The sequence below is a fragment of the Bos grunniens genome, chromosome 9 (assembly GCF_055505025.1).
Source record: "Bos grunniens cultivar Pamir isolate PY7600 chromosome 9, Bosgru_T2T1.0, whole genome shotgun sequence".
Classification (NCBI taxonomy): domain Eukaryota; kingdom Metazoa; phylum Chordata; class Mammalia; order Artiodactyla; family Bovidae; genus Bos; species Bos grunniens.
In genome coordinates, this window is record NC_141173.1 from 61,208,739 (window position 1) to 61,223,571 (window position 14,833).

Below are 14,833 nucleotides of genomic sequence, written 5' to 3' on the forward strand. Positions count from 1 at the left end.
TCACCTAATCCATTTCCTCATTTTATAGATAAGGAAGTGGAAATGCATTGAAGTGATTGGGTTTTCACAGAGAGAAGATGAAACATGAGATCTCTGAAAAGAGGCTTGTTTGGAAATAAGCCTGTTCTCAGATGTCTCACCACCTCCTGAAGGACCTTGTCCCTGTATTCTGCCCATTTTTGAAGATTCTTATTTAAAATGTCCAGCTAGATTTGATTGCCTTTAAGGTCCCTTCAGACCTTAAATTGTAGGTTGTAAGATGTGGGAGGGATTTGAGGGCAGGAGGAGAAGGGGACGACAGAGGATGAGATGGCTGGATGGCATCACCGACTCGATGGACATGAGTTTGAGTGAACTCCGGGAGTTGGTGATGGACAGGGAGGCCTGGCGTACCTGTGATTCATGGGGTCGCAAGGAGTCGGACACGACTGAGCGACTGAACTGAACTGAAGATGTGGGTATGTATTTTTCTTTAAAACCCAAAGTCCACCCCAGGACCTTTGTAGTTAAGTCACTGAACCTGAGGCAGGGAACTTGAGCTGTAAACTCGTTCCTAAAATCTTCCATTTAGAACGAGAGGGCTCAGTGGTGAAGAGTCTGCCTGCAATGCAAAAGATGCTGGTTAGATCCCTGGGTCAGGAAGATCCCCTGGAGTAGAAAATGGCAACCCATCCCAAAATTCCATGGACAGAGGAGCCTGGTGGGCTCCATTCCATGGAGTTTCAAAGAGTTGGATACAACTGAGTGTCTGAGGACACAATCATAGGATTTTTTACTGATAAAATACAATGTAGAAAAAGAAAAGTGCATAAGCAAATGTGTAATTCAATAACAAGCAAACAAATATCTGCCTATCACTGATGTCAAGAAATAAAACTTTGTGACAGCACCCCTGAGACCTTCCCAGTACCACTTTCCAATAAGTCTTTCCCTTCTGTGTCTTTTTCTTTTTTCTGTTTTTATTTTTTGGCCCTGTTACATTGCATGTGGGATCTTAGTTCCCAGACCAGGGATTGAACCAGTGCTCCCTGAATTGAGAGCGTGGAGTCTTAACCACTGGCCCACCAGGCAAGTCCTGAGTCCTCTTTGTAATTTCACCACCTGTGTGTGTATCCATAGATACTGAAGTTTTATCTGTTTTTGAACTTGATGTCCATGGAATCCAACCATGTTGTTACTTTGTGCCTTGCTTTTCTAGCTCAGTAATTAGGTCTGTGAGATTTGTCCATTTTGCATATGACTCTAATTTACTCTATATTCTTCCATTAAAACAATATATGCATATACCTCAGTGTGTCTATTCATTCTGCCACTAGCTGACATTGCGTTGTTTCCAGTCAGAAGCTGAACAGCCCTGCTCTGACCACTCTTGTCCAGAGTTCTGCTACAGACATGCAGAAGCATCACTTTGTGTAGTCTGAGAACAGAATTACTGAATGACAATCTTCATTAGATAATGCCAAAGTGTTTCCCAAAGAATCTGAACCAATGGTCAGTGTGTGAGTCCCTGTGGCTTTATATCTTCACAAACACTTTATTTATCTAATTTTCTAATTCTTTCCAGTATTGTGGATATATAGTAAATCTTTACTTCTTTATTGCCTTTAAATGATTACATACTACCTGCTGCCAACATTCTAGTATTTCTTCTAGCTCAGCCTCTGTATCATACTGTGCCTCTACAAATAGTTTACTTTTTTTTTTTTTAATGAAGCCATAGCATGAATGTACTTTAGTTTTTGTTTGTGTTTGGCCACACCACTCAGCATGCGAGATCTTAGTTCCCGGGCCAGCGATGGTACCCACACTCCCTGCAGTGAAAGTGCAGTCTTAACCTCTGGACTGCCAAGGAAGGCCTCCAGTTTACTCTTGAAAATGGAAATGCTAGTCATTGTCACTAATATTATGTTACCCGATAGTTTGAAAGTTTCGATTCTTTTTTATTTGGCTCTGTTAGCATAAGAAGTAAAACAACAACATCAACAGCTAAAATTACCCTTGAAATTGGGGCCTGTTATGATGGTTCCTAATTTTTTTCAACTGCACAGTAAAAACCATTGTCACAAACTGTATCAGTAAATTGAACTTCCTCCTGAAAGGTCAAGGAAAATGGAAGTTTATGTTGAAGTAGGAGAACCATTCAGAGCTATTAAGGATTTGATGATATAATTCTAAGTGCTTCCTCCTAATAACGGCCTTAAATTTCAGTTCCCTAGCCACTAACTAGTACACACGCAGATGGAGTGTTTGAGTAAATAAAGAACATGGAACGTTTTAGTGCTCCATGTCAGGCCCTCAATTTAGCTATCTAAAGGCATTAGAGACATTAAGTGACAGGCACTGCAGTTTTCCATTAGAAAATGCCAAAATTGAATTGCTTTCCACTTTAAGTAAGAAGTTTGAGTCCTGATGCGATTGAAAAGTGTTTCCAATCCCAAAGTAATAACTTCGTAATTTTAATGGCACAGTGCACTCTAAAACTTCTATAGACTTGATAACTTTCTTTTATATAAACTAACCCTTACAGTTCTGTAGTAAGTGACTTTTAAAGAATGCTTCATAAGAGCAGAAATTTACTCAGCAAATACTAAATAATTTAGTGTTTGATTCACAGAAGTGTTTACTTAATGCACTGTTTCTAGGAGAAGTGTGGTTGGAATTTCAAGTGAAATGGTTTGTAATTTGGTCTTTTTCATTACCTGCAAGGTGTATTCATGTCTTCTCTTATGAAACATTGTAAACATGACACATTATCTGAAAAACTCAACGGTCCACTTTTTTGTGAATTGCACCTTTTCAGGTTTCCCATTGTAGTTCTTTTTCTTTTCTTGGCTTTTCGATGTAGACTTTTACCTTCAGAACTAAGTGTTAGACGTTTTAATTTCTGAATATGACCCAATAGTGAGTGAAGAGTGAACGAGGGAGTTAACAAGTGAGTCTGTATTCATTAACACTTCATCTTTGAATGATAAGAGTTGTGGTCTGTGTAGCTTTTTGAGAGGATGAGCATACTCTGATAAAATTATACTAATTATCTCTTACTGCCAAACCATATGATAAGATGATTGGGGTATATGTGTGTGTACTTGTGCAGCTGGGGGGTTTTTTGGCCTACAAAAAGAAGAATGAGATCCAGCCAAAACCCAAATCAGAACCTTTGGAAAGCTTCCTTACAATCTGATTTCAGCTAATGTCTGCACACTTTAACACATTGTCTAATGCTTAGTGTAAAGACTGGCTGTCAGATTCCTATATGCTATTCTGGGCTGTTACTCACTACAAAGTACTTCATTCTTAGATCCCATGGGTCCTGCTACAGATTTCAGGATTTGCTGCATTAGGGGGAAAAAATGTGTTTTTACATTAGTATGGCAGGTAAAAAAAGAAAATAGACCATAATGCATTGATAGGAGAACCAGATTTCTGGTTGGCATTGGTCAGTCCAAAACAGACAAATTAGACAGAATTCCTAGAAGAGCACCGATGGTAACTGGAGCATGGGAAAGGCTGACTGATTTCTAAAAGAAGAAGAGAAACAGCGTGTTCCATTATGCTTGAAGAGGGGCCAACAGGGAGGGGTATGATAAGCTCTGGTAGGGATGTAAAAACCAAGAGGCACAGAGTGGGCTTGGCATGGCATTGGAAGGATTATCCAGGAATAATGTAATAAAGTCAAGAAAATCCTCAGACATATTAGAGTCTAGCAACAGCTTCATGGGAATGATAGATGTTTTTTCTTTTTTGTTATAGTCACTAGTATGTTGTATTTTTTTTTTTTTTAGATTCCACATACAAGTGATATCAATACAGTATTTATTTGTCTTTCTCTGTCTGACTTATTTCACTTAGCACAATATCCTCCAATCCCATCTGTGTTACTGCAAATGGAAAATTTTCATTCTTTTTATGTCTGAATAGTATTCCATTGTGTGTCTGCATATGTATATACATACATATATATATATGTGTGTGTGTATATATATGTGTGTGTGTGTGTGTGTGTGTGTGTGTGTGTATATATTCTGGCCTGGAGAATTCCATGGACTGTATGGTCCATGGGGTCACAAAGAGTCAGAAATGACTGAGTGACTTTCACTTCACTTCACCCACATATATATCCTTTCTTTATCTTCTCTATTCATCTGTTGATTGACTCTTAGGTTGCTTCCATGTCTTGGCTATTGTAAGTAGTGCTGCTATGAACATTGGAGTGCATGTATCTTTTCAAATGAGCGTTTTCTCCAGGTATATGCCCAGGAGTAGGACTGCTGGATCATATGGTAGTTCTCTTTTTAGTTCCTCAGGGAACTTCCATACTGTTTTCCATAGTAGCTGCACCAATTTACATTCTCACCAATAGTGTAGAAGGGTTGCCTTTTCTCCACACCCTGTGCAGCATTTATTATTTGTAGACTCTTGTGTGTGTATGCATGTGTTTGTTTTTAAAATTTATTTTTAATTGGAGAATAATTGCTTTACAATGTTGTGTTGGTTTCTGATACATCAACATGAATCAACCATAGGTACACATATTATTTGTAGATTTTTTGTTGATGGACTTTCTGACTGTTGTGAGGTGATACCTCATTGTTGTTTTGATTTGCATTTCTCTAATAATTAGTGATGTTGAACATCTTTTCCTGTGATTTTTGGCCATTAATATGTCTTCTTTGGAGAAATGTGTATTTAGATCTGCTGATTTTTTGATTGGGTTATTTGCTTGTTGTTGTTTGATATTGAGTTGTGTGAGATTTTTATATATTTTGGATATTAACCCCTTGGCAGTCACATCATTTGCATATATTTTCTCCTATTCTGTAGGTTGTCTTTTTGTTTTGTTTTTTTATGGTTTCCTTTGCTGTGCAAAAACATTCAAGTCTAATTAGATCCCATTTGTTTATTTTTGCTTTTATTTCCTTTGCTTTATGAGACAGATCCAAAAACTATTGCTATAATTTATATCAAAGTGTGTTCTGCTTGTGTATTCTTCTAGGATTTCTATGTTCTTAAATTTGTGTCCTTAATCCATTTTATTTTTATATATGATGTGACATTAATTTTATAAAGAGTGACATTTTAATATCATTCTTTCTAGTTTCCCCAGCACCAGTTACTGAATGAAGAGACTGTCTTTTCTCCATTGTATATTCTTGCCTCCTTTATCATAGATTAATTGGCCATAAATGTGTGAGTTTATTTCTGAGCTCTTTATACTGTTCCATTGATCTATGTGTCTGTTTTTGTGCCAAGATCATACTGTTTTGATTACTTTAGCTTTTACTATAGTCTGAAGCTAGGGAGCATGATGCCTCCAGTTGTGTCCTTTCTCAAGATTGTTGCGGTAAGTCATAGTCTTTAGTGTTTCCATAAAATTTTTTAAATTATACTTTAGATCTGTGAAAAATCCCCTTGGTATTTTATAGGAATTGCATTGAATCTGTAGATTGCCTTGGGTAGTATGGTCATTTTAACAGTATTAATTATTCCAGTCCTAGAACACAGTATATCTTTCCAGCTGTTTCTGTCATCTTCTGTTTCTTCCGTCAGTATCTTTTAAAAAATACTTAGTTTATTTATCTATTTGGCTGTACTGAATCGTTAGTTGACGCATGCGAACTCTTAGCTGCAACATGTGAGAGGTAGCTCCCTGGTCAGGGATCTAAGCCAGGCCCCCTGCATTGGGAGCGTGGAGTTAGCCCCTGGACCACCAGAGAAATCCTCCATCAGTATCTTACAGTTTTCCCACTACAGGTCTTTCACCTCCTTGGGTAGGTTTATTCCTAGATATTTTTTTATTTTTGATGCAATAGTAAATGAGATTGTTTCCTTAATTTCTTGTTCTGATTTTTCATTGTTAGTGTACAGAAATGCAACAGGTTTCTGTATATTAATTTTGTATCCTGTAACTTTACTGTATTAATTGATGAATTCTGGTAGTTTTCTGGTGGCATCTTTAGGGTTTTCTATGTATAGTATGTCATCTGCAGGAAGAGACCATCTTACACATGAACTAGAATCTGAGAATCCACGTGCTGCCTGGACTTCATCACTATTGATGACTGTTCCTGCCTGGTAGGTGAACCCGTGTCCAATCCCGCCATATAGCAGTCAGCCCCACTCAGACCTCAGTGGAACTCCACATTGGGTTCCCAGGTGGCATATTTGTTTAGTTTATATCCTCTTGCTCAGCCATGGCTCCTAGAACAAACCTCAGGTCTCCTGCACTGCAAGCAGTACCATCTGAGCCACCAGGGAAGCCCCAACACATCACTCAACGTGGGACATGAACCCACGACTCTGAGATCAAATGCTCTACTGAGACAATGGATAGATGACAAATAAGCACATGAAAGATTCTCAATATCTTCAGTCACTGGAGAAAAGCAAACTGAAATCACTGAGAGATGCCACAGTGCACCTATTATAACTACCAAACTTAGAAAGGCTGAACATACCACATGGTGGCAAGGATGGGAAAGAAGTGAACGCTCATCCATTGCCATTGAAAATGTAAAATGGCATAGCCGCTTTAGAAAACAGGGGCTGTTTCTTTATAAGTTAGACTTACACATACCAAATGATCCATCAGTTCTATCTCTAGGTGTTTACATGAGAGAAATGAAAGCTTACATTCATACAGAGATTTATACACTAATCCAAAGGAACTTTATTTATAACAACCCAAAGCTGGAAATACCCAAATATCCATCAGTAGGTGAATGGAGGAGTAGGGAGAGATTGTTAAGGGATGTAAAGAGACTTGGTGGTGAAGAATATGTTGTGTATTGATTGCGATTATGGTTTCAAAACCCATGGATTTTGGTATTTGCGGGCAGTCTTGGAGTCAATTCCAGTGGATACCAAGGGACTGCTATTTTTGGAGAATACATTTTTGGACTTCCCAGGTGACACTAGTGGTAAGGAACCCACCTGCCAGTGCAGGAGACATAAGAGACCCAGGTTCCATCCCTGGGTTGGGAAGATCCCCTGGAGAAGGAAATGGCAACCCACTCCAATATTCTTGCCTGGAGAATCCCATGGACAGAGGAGCCTGGCGGGCTACAGTCCATAGGGTCGCAAAGAGTTGGACACAACTGAAGTGACTTAGTATTGTTTCACAGTTGTGAGTATCTTCCAGAATATGTCAAGATTGCATGCTCTAGACTATGCAATTTTATGGTGTGTTAAAACTCTTTAAAAAATAAATAAGAAGGCCTTCTGCCTTCTCTGGCAGTCTTGTAGTTAAGACTCCACGCTTCCACTGCAGAGGACATGGGTTCAATCCCTGGTCAAGGAACTAAGATCCCGAATGCCAGGCAATACCGCCAAAAAATTGTTTAAATTTTTTTTAATGAAATAAATACGAATAAAGCCAAAAAGAAAGTAAGACTCCCTATTGAAATTCATACTAGTGTAAACAGTACTGGAAAACTGTTGCATGCTAAGTCACTTCAGTCATGTCTGACTCTTGTGACCCCATGGACTGTAGCCTGCCAGGCTCTGCTGTCCATGGGATTTTCCAGGCAGGAATACTGGAGTGAGTTGCCATTTCCTACTCTAGGGGATCTCCCTGACCCCAGGGATCAAACCTACATCTCTTATGTCTCCTGCATTGGCTGGTGGGTTCTTTACCACTAGCCCGACTGTTAGGTAAATTAATTAGATTTTTTTAATTTGTCAGTGGACACTTTTTAAAGCAAAGAACCCCTTTGTAAAAGTAATCTTCACTGTTGAATATATCTTTTTTTTGACTGCTAATGTGATATAGTGTATTTCCTTGAAGAGAGTGTACATCCAGTCTGCTGGAGTAATGATAGCACACTTCCACTTCTTTTCAAGAGCCTTTCATGACAGTAGTAGCATTATGGTAGCTGTGCTTTGTCTGAAGTGGTGGAGGCCAATTGCAATAGATAAGTGGCTACATCCACTCCATCATACACAGTCCGTTTAGTTCCCATGTTAAATTACGCATTGTGATTAGATGTTTAACCGCTTGACGTCTTGGCCAAATTTCAGCCCAGAAACTTAAACACGTGCTTCATCAAGGCAGCATTGCCAATACTTCTGAATGATTCATTTCCTCTTAACACAAAGCTCAGTTAATACTTGCACTGGGACTGAGCATGTGTGAAAGTTCCCTTTCAGTCCACGAACAAAATCAAAACTACCAAGTTTTAAAGTGGGTATGTGTTTTGAGTGTTTGGGGTGTTCCATTAAAAGACCTGGCTTTGTTTCCATTGAGGTTTAAAAAGACGCAGTAAGGGGAAAGGAGAAAAGTCAGCCATAGAACACAACTTTCCAGATGTTTTATGAGTTCACGGTGCTGAGCCTAAGATGCTAACAGGCAGTTCTGCGCCTTTTAGCCTGGCTCCATCAGGGTAGTGGTTCACAGGAGGTCAGCATGCTTTCTCACCATCTCTCTGACTCGGGGAGCCGCGATGACCCAAGCTGGCTTGCTCTCTTTCAGGGTGTGAACGGCATGTCTGTGGATGAGAAGCCTGACTCCCCCATGTATGTGTATGAGTCCACAGTCCACTGCGCCAACATCCTCCTGGGCCTCAATGACCAGCGCAAAAAGGATATTCTCTGTGACGTGACCCTGATTGTGGAAAGGAAGGAGTTCCGGGCCCACCGAGCTGTGCTGGCCGCATGCAGTGAATACTTCTGGCAGGCGCTGGTCGGACAGACGAAAAATGATTTGGTGGTCAGCTTGCCCGAGGAGGTACAGTACTTTGGTTTGTTCGTGTGGTTGCTAATAGAGGCCTGTTGACTGGGAGGTGGACCTGGAAGGTGGGCGCAGTGTCACATCCCCGCTCGCTGGTTGATGATCAAGTTACCCACATGTTCTGTTTGTGGCTGAGCCGGTTTCTATTTGATGCATTTCAAGTCTCGGAAGCATGAATCTGAACCTCACCTGTGGCTCGCAGCCTCTCATAGTTTCTAGTTCACTTACTCTTCGGGTTTTGAGTCGTTTGACCAAAGTTTAGTACAATCCTAGATGTGGGATCTGAATCACTGGGACTGTTGCTATGATTTTCTCTTTCAAATGGTTGAAGGAACACTCGACTTCCCCTGAGAGTAAAAGAATGAAAGCATTCACAGCAGCTTCCTTGCCCAGGGGGCAAAGTAAAAGCAAGCCGTCGTTTTCACAGTTAATATAGTAAGATTCTAAGAAGTGTAAACTGCTTTTCTCACCATTGTTGAAAATACCCTACTCAGGTTTCTTAATTACTTTGGGGAGTCCAGTCACTTCTGTACCTTGGGGACACTAGTAGATGTACTTGCTCTGTCCAGAGATGATACTCAATTGACTAGTTTGAGCTGCCGGCACTCAAAAGATGGGCTTCATGCTGACAGACCATTAAATTGGTCACCCCTTTGAACTGCATATGCTGTTTCTCTTCTTCCATCATCCTGACTCCTCTTCATTTTTGTGGGACTAAGAGTAACACTGAGCAGCCTTAGGCTTTGTGTTCGGGCCAGAATCATTTCCTATGCACCACCAACACTAGGGCCACTGACAGTTGCACAGGCTGTGCACTGCACAACTCACATCCATAGTCTGCACAAAGAGAGCCCCAGAGTTGTGCCGTGATCCACAGAGCAGCTCTTCACAGCACTCCTAGGAGACACCAAGGACCCAGTCACTCTGAGGGAATGATGGGTAGAACTAGCTTTAAGTCCCAGAGGTCATAAATCCAGTGCCTCCAGAGGCCTAGAAATCATATAAATGAATAAAGCAGGTTGTATATAAAAAGTGGGCTTCCCTTGTGGCTCAGACAGTAAAGAATCTGCCTGCAATGTGGGAGACCTGGGTTTGATCCCTGGGTTGGGAAGATGCCCTGTTGAAGGCAACAGCTACCCACTCCAGTATTCTGGCCTGGAGAATTCCATGGACTAGGGTTACAAAGAGTCGGACACGACTGAATGACTTTCATTATATAAGAAGTAGGCAATGGTGAAGCAAGCACCTGCTCTGCAGAAGGACATTCAAGTTCAACCTAAGAAACAAACATACACACTACTATATACAAAATATAAAATAGATAAACAGCAAGGAAGCTAGGGGAGCTTATTGATACTAGTCAAAATAGACTTTAAGACAACATTATTTGCACAGGGAGCTAGATTCAATATTTTATAATAAATTATAATGGAAAAGAATCTGATAAAGAATATAGGTACATATATATTCCTATATATAAACCTGAAACACTTTGTTATACACCTGAAACAATTTAAATCAACTGTTCTTCAACTTTTAAAAGTCGCTCTATACCCCCCCCCAAAAAAACAAAATAGACAGGGAGTCAGAGGGATCACCAGATCCAGTCCCCTGTTAAGCAGTGTCTGCAAAGCAGGAGAGCGGCCAGCTGGCAGAGTGAGGGTGACGTAGCAGTTTCACATGAATATTTCTTTGTTATGTGCCCATGTGAAAGGCTCCGCTACTCACACCCCTGGCAAGAGGATAACTAAAAAGGTGCCAGTACCAGATGCCAAAGAGCCAATCAGCTGAAGGCCCTGTAATCGGGGCTGGGGTCGGGAGGGACGTTTATGTGCCAAGTCAAGGCCGAGGAGAGGCGGCTGCCTGGTGAGTAGTGATCCTGAGCTGGACTGTCCTCGTCTGTGTTAATGGGCAGCTACTTAATCCATCATGAGGTGATAGGATAAATATAAAAGTCTCCATTTAAACTGGTAGGACTTCATCAAATGTAAGACTCTTTCTTCGTCTCTAGAGGGGCGGGTGTCAAGAATGCCTTTTGAATTTACTTTCGCTCTAGAATTCTCTGAAAATATCTGACAAGAATCCCACTTATCCAGAACAGTTTTGGGGAGGGGGTGGAGTTTACAGTTAATTTACTATCTGTATCTGTTTGAGAACCACCTAATTTATGTTTTTCACTGCTTTTAAAAAGTTAGATTTTAAAATATATTTACAAATGAAAACCATATTTTACATAATTTAGTCTCTCTTCTATGACTGCTGACCATATCTTAAAACTCCCTGGACCCTGTCCCTTATAAGCCCTGGCCTCCCCCTATCCCAGTAAGCTCTGTAATCCTCGTCTAGTCCCTTAACCTCTCTGAGCCCCAGTTCTTACCTGTAAAAACCCCTAAAATTCTGAAGTCCTTAAATTATGTATCATAATACAATGCCAAGGCAGTAAAGCCTAACCTAAAAGTTTCTTTTTAGATCAAATCCCTGATGATCACTTATTTCCTTGGCACTGGGCACTGTAGTCAGGCACACTGTAGAGATGTCACACAAAAATCTGCTGTTGGAACTTTTCGGTTGTTTGTGTTCCAGTTAAGTGAGAATCTGCTAAATGCTGATTTTCTTCTTTCTAGTCGTGTGAAATGATTTCTGCCCCTGTGTCATCTGCATTTCCAAATCATTAAAACGTTCTGGTTATTTATGCACCTGAAACCTTCAGATATAACTAAACGTTTTTTTTTTTTTTTCCTTCCTATGATACGTGAATTCATGTTGTCAGTAACCCAGCTCTAAGCATCTCGCTGATGGGCATGCGAGCAAACCCCCATGACATTTTCCTTTATGGGTCTGCAATTTTTTTCTGATACCCCCTTCCAAAGCCTGTCCCTCTGCTCAGAGCCCCTCCTGTGGCCCCAAGCACCGGGCATTGTTTTCTCTCCTTGCTGTGTGGACACTGCAAGGTCCTTGCAGGCTCAAAGATCATTGTCCTACTTAGCTCAGTGAATGACTTCATAGAATTTGAATTAAGTGGTGAATAAACATCACAAACACTACCTTGAAAAGTAGCTGCCTGGAACTCACTGGCATTTGGTTCCTATGATGTAAGAAAAAGCATTTCATTAGCTCCTTGGAAATCTTCATCATAATCCATCATGGTCAGATCACCTTCTGGCCCTTGTCCCAGCCTTGTTCTCACTCAGCTCACTTCTGTGCTCTCGGCCGGCCAGCCACTGAGCTCCTCATGGACCAGCACGACCAAATCCAAAAGCTCCATCTTTGGCTAGGAAATCTCCAGATACAAACTGCTACCCCTCCCACTGCCCTGCTTAGTCGGCTTAGGCCAGACCCGGCTCCGGCCTGCAGCTGCTGTCCACTTGCGCAATTCTAGCCCCAAACCCTGACCCTTGACGGGCAGCACCATTACCTGCAGAGTTGAGCCCACCACAGGACCAGTGTAGTCTCTCAACTGAAAGGGGCCTCCTGGAAGTCAAAGAGTCAAGAAATTGTCTTCCTTTTTTTTTCTCCCCTAAAATGGAATGACAGATAGCCCCTAGGATTTGTGTGACTTGAGTGTTGGCTCCTCATTGCAAAGCACATCCAGGAATGTGTGTTAGCATCCCCTAGTTAGCAAAGACTAGGGGATAAGGCGTTGTCCTTAGTGCTTTCATTCAACAACGAAACAGATCATCTGATGTATAATAGTAAGCGTATTTCGAGTTAAGAGATGAAGAGAAAGTGGTTGATGGGCCAAGCATGGCCAGGCCGTTCTTGCTATGTTGGCAAGGATGTGGAGAAAGGGAAACCTTTGTGCACTGTTGTGGGAATGTAAATTAGTAGAGCCATTGTGGAAAATAGTATGGAGGTGCCTCAAAAAGTTAAAAATAGTAGAACTACCATGCAATCCAGCAGTCCCACTTCTGAGTCTATATCCAAAGGAAATGAAATCACTATCTCAAAGAGCTATATGCACTCCCATGTTCACTGCAGCATGATTCACAGCAGCCAAAATCTGGAAGCAACCTAAGTGTCTGTCAACAGATGATGGATAAAGAAGATGAGGCCTGTATGTAAATACACACATACATACACATAAGAGAATATTATCTAGCCTTAAAAAACAAATGTTTGTGGTAACATGGATAAACATGGAGGACATTATATTAAGTGAAATAAGCCATACCGAGAAAGACAAATATTGCATATTCTCACTTATTTGTGGCATCTAAGGAAAAAAGTCAAACTCATAGTAACAGAATAAAACGGTGGTTACCAGAAGCTGAGGGGCAGGGCCAAAGGAGAGATAGTGATCAAAGGGTACAAACTTTCGGTTATAAGATGAATAAGTTCCAGAGACCTAATGTACAGCATGGTGGCTGTAGCTAATAATAGTATATGGTATGCTTAAAATTCACCAAGAGAGTAGATCTCAAGAGTTCTCACCACACACCCAAAAATAAAAGATAGCTATGGGAGGTGACAGATTCGTTCATTTGTTTTTAGTGGTAATCATTTCACAGTGTACACATATATCAAAACATCACATTGTATACCTTAAATATATCCAGTTCTCATTTGCCATCAATAAACAAACAAACAGGATGGAGAGAGGTTATTGCCAAGGCTCTGGTACCTTTCTCTGGGCTTGTTTCCCGGGTTCTCTCTCTCCAGAGAAGGGGAAGGTTCACCCAGGGAATGGCTGTAGGGTAGATGGACGTACGTATGGCCCCTTCAGGCGGACCTTAGGTTTTCATAAGTGTCAATATATTTCAGACTTCTGCTCACTCACTGTCTCTATCTTTTGCTTGTCCTGTATCTTTCACTATCTCTCTCCCTCCCAATGTTTTGTGACAGATCTTGTTTTGATAGTGCTAAACAATAGGGAAAACTGACCCAAAAGGGTTCTGGAAAAAAATGGCATTTGTTATGAAGTCTCCACCACAGGGTGCAGGAAAGAATGTCCCTGTGTAGTGCTGCTGGGCCCAGAAGCCAGCAGGGAAATGATGGAATCGTCTTGTCTGAAAGTTTTTAGCAGTAATGAAAGCCCTTAATGTTCCTGGAATGGCTTAGGCCCAGTTTTTTAAAGAAGCAATAAGACAGGCATGATTATCTTTGGATAGTGCTTTCAGGATGTCATACTACAGAAAGCGCTCCGTGCTGGATGAGCATAGGATGCCCACAGCGTTCTGAGCCTGAGAGTGATTCTTGTGGGGGTGGGGGAGGTCTCTAGAACGTGGCCTGACCAAGAAACGCAAAGCGCTCCCCCACCCCGAAGCACAGAGCCAGCCCTTTGGCATCCCCTCATCTATCACCTAGACGAACCTGTCAGGTAGAGTAGGCCAGTTTTAGGAACTGAGGAGCATCAACCATGAGGGTCTGGGAAAACCACAATCAGGACGTTGGCACTAACTGCACATGGGGTCTTGAGCAGGTCAGTCAACCTCCGTGAGCTTCTGTTTCCTCACTCATTCATTCATTTATTCATTCATCCTATAGATGTAAATCAAAGGCTGTACCAGGAGACAGTGTTCTAGGTGCTGGATGAACCTAGTGAACACAACAGAGCTGACATTCCAGTAAGGGAGAAGGAGAGAGAAAATAAATAAATGCAACATGGACTTTGTTAGATGCCACTGAGGAAAGTAAAACAGGGAAGGGGGTTAAGGATCATCAGGGTTCAGATATTGCCATTCTAAATAGGGTGGTCAGGAAAGGCCTGATGGAAGGATGACTTTTTTAAAATGTATTTATTTATTTTATATTTGGCCGCATTGGGTCTTAGTTGCAGTTCGTGGGAGCACATGGGATCTTAGCTTCGATGCTAACACTTCTCTCTCAGTTGTGGCGCCCTGGGCTTAGTCACTGCGAGGCATGTGGGACCTTCTCTGACCAGAAATCGAACCTGTGTCTACTGCCTTGGAAGGTGGATTCTTAACCACTGGACCACCAGGGAAGTCCCTGGGGGTGATTTTTGTATAAACGCCTGAAAAAGGTGAGGGAGACAGCCGTGCTGACCTGTGGAGGAAGAGTGATCCAGGTGGAAGGAATGGCGAGGAAGAGGCCCTGGGGCTAGAACGGCCTGGCCTGTTTGACACACAGCAGCAACACAATGGCACCCCA

The 14,833-nt window shown here is 41.5% G+C and overlaps 1 protein-coding gene across 4 annotated transcripts in view; it reads left to right on the forward strand.

The window, feature by feature from the left end:
- The window catches only part of BACH2 (BACH transcriptional regulator 2), a 386,540-nt gene that overhangs the window by 290,031 nt on the left and 81,676 nt on the right, over positions 1–14,833 (forward strand). For all 4 annotated transcript variants that reach the window (XR_015133130.1, XM_086317709.1, XM_086317710.1 and 1 more), the window contains one exon: positions 8,468–8,722. Coding sequence is in view for 3 of the 4 variants with exons in the window: in XM_086317709.1 (XP_086173835.1) it covers positions 8,468–8,722 (255 nt within the window). In the remaining variant the exon portion in view is untranslated. The remainder of the gene's footprint in view (positions 1–8,467; positions 8,723–14,833) is intronic.